The sequence below is a fragment of the Leptosomus discolor genome, chromosome 26, assembly GCF_034619465.1.
Source record: "Leptosomus discolor isolate bLepDis1 chromosome 26, bLepDis1.hap2, whole genome shotgun sequence".
Lineage (NCBI taxonomy): Eukaryota > Metazoa > Chordata > Aves > Leptosomiformes > Leptosomidae > Leptosomus > Leptosomus discolor.
Window position 1 is genome coordinate 582,220 of NC_141416.1, and position 14,052 is coordinate 596,271.

Below are 14,052 nucleotides of genomic sequence, written 5' to 3' on the forward strand. Positions count from 1 at the left end.
TGGCTGCGCTCTGACATGGGCAGGGGTCCACCTGGCAAGTCTGCTCAGGACAGGGGTGCGTGTCCTGCACAGGGCAGCCATCCGGGTCCACCACGGCACAATGTGACGGGCAAGTGTCGGTGCACGCAGCCTCCCCCCCGCAGGCAGAAGGGGTCAGGCAGGGCAGCTTGCACTGGGAAGACATCCTTCTGCACTGCAGGCAAGCCTGAAAGAAAGAGCGGTTTGGTACCTACTAACCCAAAGCATCAGACATTTCATTTTCTTGACTGGTGAATCCTTCAGCAGGATGGTTGCTGTTTGTGCCGCAATTTGGTCATGAAATAAGGAATAGAGAGAAAATTTGCTGGATTGGGGTTTTTGTTTGGTTTTTTTTTTTTGTTTTCCCGAATTCTGCAGCCCCTCCTTATCAAAAGAAGTTTGGTCATTCTGTTTTTCCGTATAAACTTCCAAACTCAGCTTTTCTTATTAAAATCTGTGTTCAGCCAAACAACCTCACCCTAAAAACATTTTCTTGCACAGATAGCAGTGGATTTGATTAACTCTTTCAGCACGTTTATACACTTCAAGTTAGTCCCCTCTCTTTTCCAGGCATTTTCTCCTTGTCCCGAACCTCCTTTGCAGGAGAATACCCATCGTGCTGCAGCTGCAAGAGGTGCAGCTATCACTGTACTACTTTTACCGTGGCTAAAAGGAGCAACAGGCTAGACAGGTAAAAGAAAGGTGCAGTTCTTCAGGTTTACCGTGAGGCTAGGCAGTCTTACCTGGGACCTTGGCCGCTGCTGAACACAGTGCTACAGCCATTTCACCACTTAGACGATAACTACATGCACAGCAGTTTTGGCTCCCGCCTGCCGTGTAGGCACTCTGTGAGCAAGACGGTGGTTTTTTATCCCGCTAAATCCAGCGCTGAGACAACAAGAAGCATTTTGCAGAGCATCCATGGGAACGACAGCAAAAGAATGCGAAGGAAGAAGCTTATTACTCTTTCAAACCCTTATCACCAAGGAGGTGGGAGAGCCAATAAACAATTTCCCTTACGCAGCTGGCAGCAGCAATCTATTTCAGCACGTAGTAGAAAATTAACACCAGCGACAGGCTTAGATCTGTACAACCCCAAAGATACTTACCCAGCTCAGTATCAGCAAACAAAGACAGTGAGCAGGTACAGCAACTTCAACCTGGGATCTGCCTTGTGTCTTCAAGAGCCTGGCCTCTGGAGGTGAGGTGCCCCAGGCACACAGACAAGCTACCCTTCGCTAACCCGGACCTGCTCCGCCTCTGCCCTGTGATGGATTATTTGACTAATTATTTTTAATGGAAACTGGCTATTTCCGTGGCTGTAGCATAACCTCAAGTGAGCAAAGATGGCTCGCGAATTCACGTGTCCTTTCAGCGGGGCTGACGCTAGAGAAGAATTTGGGAAATGAATGGTCTCTCAACTTGCTCTTAAATAGTCGGCCTGTCATGGGTCAGTTTTTCTGTGACGGTAAAACATCCTCCAGCCCAACACATCATGAGGGCCATTAGGGACAGGATGGGATGTGGGATCTGGGTAATTCTTTTATTTTTAGCCACATCTGACCTCTTTATGTCACTGCCACTGTCCTGTTCAGATGTGGTGCTGCTGGCAGTGGTGTCCTGACGTGTTTCTGGAAACTCTTGTATCATCACTGGTCTCGTGATGTTTTGCATTTTCTCCTAAAGCACTGACTCAAATAACACAGCACTACTCCATCGCCATGATGTTGCCTTTATCCTCATGCAGGTACACCCCTGAAAAGCAGATGGGTGATAGAAGGAGTGACCACCACCCTTTTCCTTTCAGCCCACTGATTTACCGAAGTCAGCTGAATTATACTAAAGATTAATTCAAATCACTGTGATCAGCAGTGAACAGGCAACAGAAGTGATCACGCGTCCCAGATTTATTTATTTCAACTCACACAACCAGAAGCCACTACACTGGACACCACCGTGCTCAGCAGCATGGACATGCACGTTTAAAAGGAGAGCAGTGTGCAGAAACAAGAACACACCTTGTCTCCAGATTATATATGCCCTCGTCTCTGCCTGCAAGTAGTACTGGTTCGAAGTTTGTGTCACCTAGTGACTTAAGGCTAGTTTGGAGTGAGCAGGGAAGGAAATTTCAGTCTTTGATCTCTCGCAGACAATGCCTTTGTTGGCTCTCCCTTCTCTCTTAGAATGAGGCATTTTCAGACCAGAACATCAATTGTGGCAGGCAGAAAGAGTGACTCCGTGCTGCGGCAGTCATGGACAGTCTGCTATCTTTTGTGAACAGTGTGTGTCAGTCTCAATTTAGCCTGCTATACAATAGAGATGAGGACAGTAAAGCAAAAAGGGCCACTACCGTGGACACTGTGGTCGGAGCACCAAACACAGGTGGTTTATCACCATGGAGTGTCACTGCATAGAGATGGGCCACTGCAGGAGAAGTCCTGGAAGGAGCCTAAGTGATATTGAAGATCTTAACACAGTGTGAAGCCTTCTTCCTTGGCTAACGGCCAAAATCACAATGAATTTTGGTTATGCTGGCATACTGCGCTTCATTGAGGAGTAAAGATGTTATGAAGCTGCCCAGAAAACTTGGATGTTCCCATGCAGTGGGATGCAAACACCAGCAGTTACAGGGGGGTGAGTGCTCCCCTCCATCTGGCACATCTGGTTGTTGTGTCCAGTTTGGGGCCCACAGTGCAAGACAGTCTCCAACAAACTGGAGTGAGTCCAGTGGAGACCACCAAGATGGTCCAGGAAGCTTGAGGAGATGATGGATGGGGAGAGGCTGAAGGAAAGGAAAGGAAAAGACCTGGAAAGGAAAAGACTTAGAGGAGATCCTGGGGCCCCTTTCAGCTATCTAAAAGGTGTTAATGGAGAGGCATCCAGAGACAGGGTGAGAGTCAATGACCACAACAAGGGAAATTCTGACCAGATTATTATGAATAAAATTTTTAGTAGGAGGCATATTGTGCGCTAGTAAGAACAAACAAACTTACACAGTAGAGCAGAACAAAGCCTCTTACAGAGTCCTATCCCATCTGTAATCCTGGTCTTTATGGCTGTCTCAGGGGAAGGTCCGAGAAAATGTACCAATTGAACTTTTATCAAAACAAAGTTTAATCCTGAGGGGGATTGTTTCCAGGCTGCATCATCAATTCCTTATTCCTCATCCCCTATAGGAAATACGTGGATTAAGAATTCAAGCTTGCAGGCAGCAGTCATGGTGTTGCTTGTACCACCTCAGTGCATAGGTTTCATTAAAAATTATAATGTAAGCAAGTAATTGAAGGACTGGAGGTGGAGCGGGTCTGGATTATTAAAAATTTTATTTCCATACCCCTGAGGTGCCTCACTTCCGGAGACACGGACTCTGAAATCATATAAAAGGATGCATATTGTAGTGTTTCTCAAACCATTTTGGTTTCGTTTGCTAGTTGCTGGTGGTGAATTGGGTAAGTCTCTCTTGGCTTGCTGGGAAGTAATGTAGTGGCTGGGGTTATTTAATTTTTAAATATTATCTGCAGAAGCAAGTTAGAAGACTTATGAGTGCTTCTGCTTAGTGAGATTTGTGTATGGTACTTATCAAGCGGCTGAGCTAAGGGTAAATATTCATTCCATCTTCTACCAGTCTTTATTTGTTGTATGTTTTGCAATTGCTGTGCTTTCCCCATCAAGATGCATCTCAGGGCAGCTGAGAGTGGACCAACCTCTCTCTTTCCCCAATGACATTGCTACCCCGTTTTAACCAGGAAATTATTGGGTTTGGAAGAGATCAAAAGGCAAGTCTAGGACTTCAAAGGAAAAAAGTGGGAGGGAAGATAAGAAGTGGAGACTTGCAGGCTGCAAGGGTAAGCAATGCCTCGAAGGAAGTCTGGGTGAGAAGAGCTAGGAGGACTTCTGTGGGCGAGGTGGGAAAGCAGCTGCACTGTGAGCGTCAGATCTTTTCCATGTGGAAGTTTTCCAGCATGAAGCCTCCACTCCTCCTGTAGCTGAGGACCTGCATGTAGACAGGGCACTATCGGGAGTCTCCAGTAGTCTCCTTTTCAGGTGGAAATAGGGAAGAAATGTTAAAGAGTTAATCCCAAACCAAGGGGAGCTGTAGACAGGTGGGGGCTGGCATGAGTTCAGACCCTGCAATATGATCTAGCTGAGTCCAGATAACACACTTTTCTTTCCTGTTTTGAGAAGAAGTTGTTTGAAATGTACGTGCAGCCAGTAGTCACAAACTTGTCTAGAATGCTTCCATGTGGAGTTAGTGCCCTGCTATGGATTTCAGGCTGTTTTCCCAGTATATTGCTCAGTATTCCACTGGAAAATGTATAGTTTAACTCAGTGTATAAAATAGCCTTGTGAAAGCTGAATGTCTCTGTTTTCCACAAAGTATATTCCTTTCCTGCTTTCAGACATTACCCCTCCCTCAAAGATGCATTGCCAAAATGATTGCCAACTGAGACAGCTCCGCCTGCCACCTCCCACCATCTTGGTGAGGAGTTTTCCCGTGAAAAAATGTGTGGATCCCTGTGGCGCTATCTGTAACTTCCAGTGCTTGCCTCCATGCGTGAATCCCTGCTGCTATGCTACGATTCCTCAGGGCACCACCACTTACGTGAACCTGGCTAATCTTGGTGTGACACAGACTGCCAGGTGTGTGGATCCATGCTGCCTCGGCGCTGCCGTGTGTGTGCCTCCATGCCGTGAGGACGTGACCAAGTGCACCACCACGTGTGCAGACCCATGCTGCTGCAAAGTGACCGAGCGCACCACCACGTGCGTGGATCCCTGCTGCGAGGAAGTGACCAAGTGCACCACTAAGTGTGTGGATCCCTGCTGCGAGGAAGTGACCAAGTGCATCACCACGTGTGTGGATCCCTGCTGCGAGGAAGTGACCAAGTGCACCACCACGTGCGTGGATCCGTGCTGCAAGGAAGTGACCAAGTGCACCACCACCTGTGTGGATCCGTGCTGCGAGGAAGTGACCAAGTGCACCACCACGTGTGTAGATCCGTGCTGTGAGGAAGTGACCAAGTGCACCACCACGTGTGTGGATCCCTGCTGCAAGGAAGTGACCAAGTGCACCACCAGATGTGTAGATCCATGCTGTGGACTTGTCACCAGATGCACCACTAAGTGTGTGGATCCCTGCTGTGGCAGAGTGACCAAGTGTACCACCAGGTGTGTAGATCCGTGTTGTGAAGTGACCAAGTGCACCACAAGGTGTGTGGATCCATGCTGTAGAGAGGTGACCAGACGCACGTCTAAATGTGTGGATCCCTGCTGTGGCAGAGTGACCAAGTGCACCACCAGACGTGTAGATCCATGCTGTAGAGAGGTGACCAAATGCACCACCAGGTGTGTGGATCCCTGCTGTGCAACTGTGACCAGATGCACCTCCAAGTGTGTGGACCCCTGCTGTGGGGAAGTGACCAAGTGCACCACCAGGTGTGTGGATCCTTGCTGCAAGGAAGTGACCAAGTGCACCAGATGTGTAGATCCATGCTGTGAACGTGTCACCAGATGCACCACTAAGTGTGTGGATCCCTGCTGTGGCAGAGTGACCAAGTGCACCACCAGGTGTGTAGATCCATGCTGTGAAGTGACCAAACGCACCACCAGATGTGTAGATCCATGCTGTAGAGAGGTGAGCAAATGCGCTACCAGATGTGTAGATCCCTGCTGTAGAGATGTGACCAAGTGCACCACCAGATGTGTGGATCCCTGCTGTGGCAGAGTGACCAAGTGCACCACCAGATGTGTGGATCCCTGCTGTCAAGGAGTATCTGTGTGTGCTACCAGATGTGTGGATCCGTGCTGTGGATGTGTGACCAGATGCACTACTAAGTGTGTGGACCCCTGCTGTGCGCAAGTGACCAAGTGCACCACCAGATGCGTGGACCCCTGCTGTGGTGGACTGACCAAGTGCACCACCACGTGCGTGGATCCCTGCTGCGAGGAAGTGACCAAGTGCACCACCACGTGCGTGGATCCCTGCTGCGAGGAAGTGACCAAGTGCATCACCACGTGCGTGGATCCCTGCTGCGAGGAAGTGACAAAGTGTACCACCACGTGCGTGGATCCCTGCTGTCAGGAAGTGACCAAGTGCATCACCACGTGCGTGGATCCCTGCTGTCAGGAAGTGACCAAGTGCACCACCACGTGTGTGGATCCCTGCTGTGGAGGTGTGAGTGAATGCACCACCACGTGCGTGGATCCCTGCTGCGAGGAAGTGACCAAGTGCACCACCACGTGCGTGGATCCCTGCTGCGAGGAAGTGACCAAGTGCACCACCACGTGCGTGGATCCCTGCTGTGGGGGCGTCCAGGCTGTTACAAAGTGTGTGGATTCCTGTCCCACCGCCTGCGTTACACAAGCCACCCCGCCGTGCGTGGGTGTATGCGCCTCTGCCTGTGGCCAGCGCTACTCCATCTCATGTGCAGATGTCTGCTGTCGTAAATGCAAGGCTCCTTGAGGGGCTGCATGTGGGGGCTCCTGTGGTGGGAGCCACAAGGGGACCCCACTCTGCCGTGCCATTGCTTGTGGAGTCTCCAAAGGCTGAGGAATGAAAATGGTACTTGCCAACGTCTTCCTCATGTCTTTGCTTTCCTAGTGCCCTTCTTGTCCTAGGAAGAGTGAATCCTCAAATGGTTTTCCTTATGTTCTGCACCATTTCTGCTACATTTACCTCAAGAACGATGCCTTTCTTTGTAACATGTAACTAATTGATTTTGTGCCCCCAGGAATGTTGCCTGGGAGAGAGGTTCTTAATTCTTCTTTGCACTGATATGGATGGAGGAATTTCCCTGTTTGTTCTTTCATGCCATCTTCTCCTTTTCTTGTATGAAGCAATAAAAAAAAAATTATCTTGGCATGGGCTCTCTGCAAGCATTTCCTTTACTTCTGCATTCCCCCAGACTCGTGCTTTCTCCCTTTAATTTCTTCCTAAAAGCCTGATCTCTGTAGAGTGGCAGCTCCTGCCAGAATGCACAGGAAGGTCTAAGGCAATAGCGGGAGACCTGGGACTCATCTGGGATCTACCAGATTATTGCTGGGAGAGCGGATGCTGTGTGTCAGGAGGAAACACTGCTCTCCCATGGTTTTGAAAAGGCTTTGGAAACCCAACCATTTGCTGAAGTGCTTCTCCAAAGCTGGAGGAGCTGAGGGCCAGCTGAGTCTGCATCCCGCAGGCAGAAATGAAATGTTCCATGATGAGCAATGGGTAAATAAGCCACTAACAAGGGGAAGATGAGCAGATGTGGGAGACTGTGCCTCGTGACTCTGTCACCCGTGTGTAAGAGGTTTATCTCAGCCTTTTGCAATCGACTTCTATTTCCTTCTCTCTTGTGGCAAGGGGACAAGCTTCATGGGGCAGAGAGATCGACACCGGTTCACTCATCCCTGAGTTCTGCAGAAATGTTATTAGCGTTAGCAAGGTGTCTTGGTAACCCTGCATGAATAGCTGCTAACAGGATCCCAGTGCTTCCTCCCTAGCACCAAATTGGTTGGCAAATTGCTCGCCCAGGAGTAAGCAACATCCTCAGGGACTCAAAGTCACCCTGTTACGCAGGCCAAGGGTAGTGCTCTGCAGGTTTCCAGAGCAGAGACGGTGCAGCGTGGGATGGGGTTTAGCAGCAACTGCTGAAGGGAGGAGAGACGGGGTGGCAGACTGCATGGGAAGCCAGCCTAGCTGCCGAAACAGCAGACGTGGGTGCAGCTCTGTCTGGGAGCACCCACTGGCTCGTTCTTTAAAGATGCCCCAGGGCACCTGGCTGGTGAGTAACCTGCAATTATCGTTGTCTCACTTTTTCTGGTAGAGGAGTCCGACCAATAGTGGGACATGATAAATCGTACCCAACGGACGTGGCATTGCATGCAGGTTGGGGAGATCCGGCCTCACGCAAATCGTTGCACCCTCACAGCGCTTCTGTTTCCGCCCTCCTCGCTCTCAACGGGTTGTGGCAGACCCTGGCTCTTGCCACCGGTTGTGTAGCACTTGCCACAGTGGGTGTCTGAACCTCGTCAGGTGCTCCTAAGCACAAATGCCATGCAATGGAAACACCAAACAAATGAAGACTTCCTAATCACCACTCTGTGGAGGTCTGATTTGACTCCAAAACTCCTTTAAAACTCCTAAAAAGGTTCTGTGCAAGAAACCATTTCCTTTGCTCCTGTTCCCAAATCAAATGGAACAATCTTCTGGGAAATACGAAACTGTAGGTGGAAAAAAAATAGCATTCAGATAAGATTGTCCCTTAAACTACTTTTCTGTAGCATCCTTCTGAAGGCATGGTGCTTGTACTACATTTAATCCTTCATATGAACGTAGAAATTCAGATTTTAAAAGGCTGAGACCGTTAGCAGAGAGCAGACACTTAATTTCCAGGTGAACTTCACTAGACTGTGCCGTAGGAAAAGAAACAGAGATCCTTCCTCCCTGAACACCTGAATGTTTGTTTATACTACACCTATGAAACTGCTGTAACAGTTAGGGAGAAAATTGCAGTTCAGCATAAGCAAATGGAGCAGGGCCACAGCTCTTGCTCTGTCAGGCAATGTGCTCTGAGCTCAAGGATGTATTCCTCAGAGATCAGGACACAGTTTTATTTGGTAATGTAAAAAATCCTAAGGAAGGTCAGATTCCTATTCTAAAATACTGGGAAACTCAAAGCAGATAGCTGCAACAGTCAGAAGGCAAAAGAAAAAACAGATGAGGTATTTTTTTCATAACCACAGCTAGTTCCTCTTTTTCAGATTTAATTGCATTCAGAAGCTCACTTATCGTGCTTCATGAAGCACTCACCTTCCTGAGTAAACAGGAAAAGAGGTGGATAGTGCCGCATTTGGGTCCCTCTCAGCCCCAGAAGTAATGATCTAATTACTTGATCAAATAGCCCCTAGGGCATGGACTAGACAAGGCACTTGTTTTCGTGTGACGCTAATTGCATACTACACTCAGCCTCCTGGCATCTCAGCTATGCAATGACGATTTCCAAAGACTGAGTGATGGACCAGCAGCCTGGAGACCAGACCCAGCTGGAAGCTGCCCTCGATGCTGGGTCACACCCTCGCACCTTCCCAGGGTAGTTGTGGTAGGAAATGATGAGAGGGGAAAGTTGGGTGTGATGAAGCCCCAGAGTTTAAGATTTAATTGCAACAAAGTACAGGAGAGTGGGGTGGGAAGGCTTTGCCATGCTGAGAATATGGGGAGAATCCTTGATTTTTATGAAAATGCTTTGCTCACCAAAATGTGGGTAGTGTACTCTATGGGATGCTGCACGTAAGCAAAATGAAATCCCTAATGCCAACCAGTGCTGGATACCACTGGGGAAGAAAGCTTACTTAGAAGGCTTTTAGGTAAAGCAAGGGATGCAAAGAAATCCAGAGGTATCATATTTTTAAGCAAAGTGTCCAGCAGTTTATGAAATAGGTTTTTTTTTTTCCTACCAGAAATCCAACTGAAGAGTCCAAAACGGTGCATATCCAAACAGTTCCACAGAGAAGAAAATCAGTTTGGGATGTTTCCATCAAAAATCATGACATTTGCACAGCCTGAAGTTCTGTATTGATTGTTAACCATCATGTCTCTGTGACCAGGTGGTGTTTCATGTCTGTAGGGAAATTTTTATAGCTGTAGGAAAATGGCTCCAATCTTGACATTCCTCCATCTTTGGTAGCTCTTGGTGGTGAAATATGAAGTCTCTGTTGGATTATCTGGAGCAAAAGTGTTGACCATGTTCTTTTTTACTGACTTTTTCAGAAATATTCTCCTGAGCACCAGGACACAATGCTCAGGGGGCTCCTCTACTGCAGCACCAGACAAACCTCCGGATAAGGGAGTCTGTCTCCTCCTGGCCTCCAGGAACCTCTTCTGGTTTAGGTTTGTGCTCTGTTACGTTCTTTTCACCAAAGCGCTACCCATCACACCAGCTTCTGGTTCTGCAGGAGACCTTAACGTGTGCAATTTAATTAAACAGATCCCAGAAGCATCAGCTTTGGAAAATCACTCTTTTGCCAAAAGAGGGTGGCCACGAGAGGATGTTGCTGTGGGGTCCTGACTCACTGAAGTTAATGTGACTAGTCAAACAACCAAATTGCTCATATGTGTAATAGAGATCCACAAATAAGTGTCAATTAGAAATAATCATCCAGCCTTCTGATGTGTCCGCATATTACAAATGCAGATCAATTTATATCTCCTAAAATGTCTATGTCTCTTAGAAGTCATTACAATTTCTTGCTAATCAAATATAACAATAGGGCATACAGTAACCCACTACAGAAATGGAGACGTAGGACCGGTCCTCAGCAGTGGTTTTAGAGGTGAGCCTGGAGCCCTAGGAAAGCATGGAGAACTGTACCAACCAGACTGTGAGAAACTCCTCAGCAAGTGTTGGAGGCTGCTGCTGCGAGGGGACCTAAAAGTACTTACTCAGCATCACCCAGCAGGGTTATCTCTAGGAGGAGAAGATGGGGAGAGATTAGTCTGTCAAAATATTAGACCCCTAAATGTGAGCTAGTTGCTCTCTGTTCGTTTGACAATCTGCGGTGTCTGTTTGATGCAGTCACGGGTGTTTCTCCTCGCCCTGAAGCAGATGTCTAACACAAGCAAACCACACTGTACAAGTCCCTACTTCTTCTGATCATGTCTAAAAGCTGCCAGTGCAGCAGTATGAGTCTTGGGGGGAGAAACTGCACTTGATGCACCGAGTCTGTCCAGCAAAGGAAGAGGAGTGGAAAGACCAATGAACCATGAGGTGCTGCTGGGAGGATGTCAAGAGCAGTGCAACTCCATCAGCTCTCGCGGTCATCTTAGGACAGGAATTCCAATTTCCCCAATAAACACTGAAAGGGAACCGGTGCCGATGCCTGCAATTCTCCAGCGGGGCTCCTGGTTTTCAGTGTAAACAGGATGCCCTGCTCATGCTGAATGGGTTGGGGTTTGGTTTATTTGCTTATTTAACATTTGTGTAAGCGATCTCATTGGGGAATTTGGTCACCTAAATGTCGTCTGACGATCACATTCCACTTTTGCAAGCGGAATATCCTAGAGAAACAGATTTTCTGTGCTGCGGAGCTGAGTGAGCTGTCATGATCAGCAAGAGGCTTCAGTATGCTAATATGGAGTCCTGGGCCTAAATCCCACTTAAACCGAGGCCGTTTACACTGCTCTGGCAGTGAAAAAAAACTTTGAAATGAGTGCCCCTTTACTTTGCCCAGAATGGCTTGAGGAGGTCCTCAAGGTAACTGAAGTTGTGTCCCCATTGGCATTGCCAAGCATGAATGTTGTTAATAGACAGTGGAGAGGAATGGGTTGGGTGTATTTAAAGGCTAAAAAGGTACTAGAGAGGCACATACTGCTGCAGTTTGTGGAAGTGCTGATGGACCACTGTAGGATTAGCTGTTTCTTACCATGAGAATTAGGACACGATATTTCTCACAGTAAATCAGATCAATTGTCCATTTTCCTTAATAACAGCTATCCATTCTTACTGCACTGAAAAAAACCTAAGGTATCATTCAGACATTTATGGAAATAAGGAGGTAAAAATATCCAAGTGTACTAAATCTTTCTTGAAAAGCAATTAATCAGGTACATGATTTTTTTTTAATTACTGTGTCATTCCTGTTGGAAACCACATGACTAGGATATTAGGTGGAAGAAGAATTTGCTCAGGATCACATGGTTTTCCTGGAAGAGGGTTTCCATCAAAAATTAGGATGTAAACAAATACGTAAAGTATGTATAGGTGGAGCCTGTTCAGGTAGTTAGTGGTCAGGTGTCCATACCCCTGGGCTCCCTTCTTTCCGGAGATGACGCCATGCAAGCCATATAAAAAGGTTTGCATTTTGATGCTCACACCAGTTCATTTGACTTCTCCCTTGCTCACAAGCATTGGTGAACTGGTAAGTCTTTCTTGGATTTATCAGGAAATAATGCGATGGCTGTGTTACTTGGTTGTTCTGGTCGAGAGAATATATTACCGATCCAGGAGAGCTTCGCATCTGGTGTTTCTGTTCCAGGACTCTTATTTAGAGTTTCCTCTTCCTTAAGTAACTTGCAAATGTCCTGTCATCTCTTCAGAAACTGTGACTGTCTCTCATCCTCATTTGTATTCCATCTTCATTAGTATTTTCATAACTCCTTAAGTCTGGAAATTAAACAGATTAGTGGATGTTGCAGAGTAAGTCTTGGGACTTCAAAAGAGATGGGTGGGAAGAAGCACTATCTGGAAGAAGGAAGCTGCAGAATACCCGGGGGCGAAGCTGCAGGAGACATCTGGGAGAAGCCAAGATGAGGAAATGAACTGGAAATAGGAGCTGCAACCTCTGGGCCAACCCTTCTCTTTTAAAGAATGAGCCCACTAATTCTGATACAACTCCAATAACATACCATGATATCCATCTGAAGGATTTGGGGTAGTGTCTGAATTTGTGGTCTTTGGGATTTACCCTTGAGCTCAGCATCTTCACAAAGGGGGATGTGCTCTGTGGTGTGCACGAGGAACTGAAGAAGTGATAAGCGAGAGGTGGGCCCTGGAATGTCTGCTGATTTAGTTAAGAAAATAAGGAAATGAAGTACTTTCATGCTTTGGCTTCTACAAAGTTTAACTGCGGGCAATTCTGTAAAATTCAGGGTTTATGGCTCTAGTCTTCCTAACAGTGATGCTTGCAGGTTCCCAAGAAAGGAAGAAATAATCTGGCAGTGTTAGCTGCGTATGTCTGAATCCAGAATTCATTCACACGTGCATTTTTTTCTAACAGGCCTTTCCTCAGTCCAACAGCTAACTGCTTGTTTCAAGAGCTCAGGCTGTGAATTGTGGCTCACAAAGAAAGGACCAGTGTCCTGATTTTGTTTCTCTCTCTTTAGCTTTGTCTTTAGCTTTACCAGCACTTCAGGATGTCTTGCTACGAGCAGTGCAAACAGCCCTGCGTGGCCCCTCCCATTTGTGTGCAGAAGTGCGTGGAGCCCTGCAGGACCGTGTGCGTGGAGCCCTGCGGCAACGTCTGCGTGAAGCCGTGCTCCACGCCGTGCGTGGAGGTCTGTGCAAAGCCCTGTGCCACCCAGTGCACCACCACCTGCACCACCAAGTGCGTGGAGCCTTGTGTCGCCCAGTGCACTCCATGCGTGGAGGTCTGCCCAACTCCCTGTGCCACCCAGTGCACCACCACCTGCACCACCAAGTGCGTGGAGCCCTGCCGCACGCGCTGCGTGGAGCCCTGCCGCACCCGCTGCGTGGAGGTCTGCCCCCCTCAGTGCATCGACGTCTGCGTGAAGCCGTGTGCCACTCCGTGCCAAAATCCCTGCGCCACTCAGTGCGTGGAGCCCTGCGTCACCCAGTGCTGCACCCAGTGCGTGGAGCCCTGCCCAGCCCCATGCGTGGAAGTGTGTACCACCAAGTGTGAGAAGGTGTGCCAGGAGCCGTGCAGCAAGGTCTGCTCTCGCCGATGGTGATCACCTCAACGCATGAGCCTTGCCTGCAGCCCTGGTGCTTCGCCGCATTGCCATATCCACAGGCCCATGAGCATCCACGGAACGAAAACCAAGCTACAGACCCACCTGCAACGTACCGAGACCTCTCCTGACCTGGTTACCTCACGCTCTCTTCGTCTTGGAAAAGATTTCTCTGAAAGTTTCCAGCCTGTATCTTTGCTTCCTATGATGCTTCTGCTACTGCTGTCTCAGCCCCTTTCTCTGGGCAACTGCAGCTGGCCAATATCACACCGCTAGGCATCTTGGAAGTTATTTAGCAGTGGCTGTGCTGTAAGAAGCTGATGTTGGAAGATGTCTCTCTTTCTATTCTTTAGTTCTCATCTTGTCTTTTAACGTCTATGTGCAGCAATAAAAATTGACCCTTGATGGCATCGTGTGCCTTCTGTCTTTCTTTCATCTCACCATTTCCATGTCTTTGGACCCAAGAACGTCTTCCTTTACTTTGCATTTCAAAACCCTGCTGTGGATGTGGAGGATTTGTGCCTGTGAAGCAGTGCAGTAAACAGAGAGAGCATGTGGAGCAATGTCTTCTGATACTATCAGCAAAACAT

At 48.0% G+C, this 14,052-nt stretch overlaps 1 protein-coding gene across 1 annotated transcript; it reads left to right on the plus strand.

Annotated features, from left to right (window-relative positions):
* The first annotated feature begins 12,907 nt into the window (after positions 1-12,907).
* On the plus strand, positions 12,908-13,462 carry LOC104349661 (uncharacterized). Its single transcript, XM_009955272.1, has one exon. It carries the CDS (start codon positions 12,908-12,910, stop codon positions 13,460-13,462), a length of 555 nt encoding a protein of 184 aa, XP_009953574.1.
* Positions 13,463-14,052: the final 590 nt, after the last annotated feature.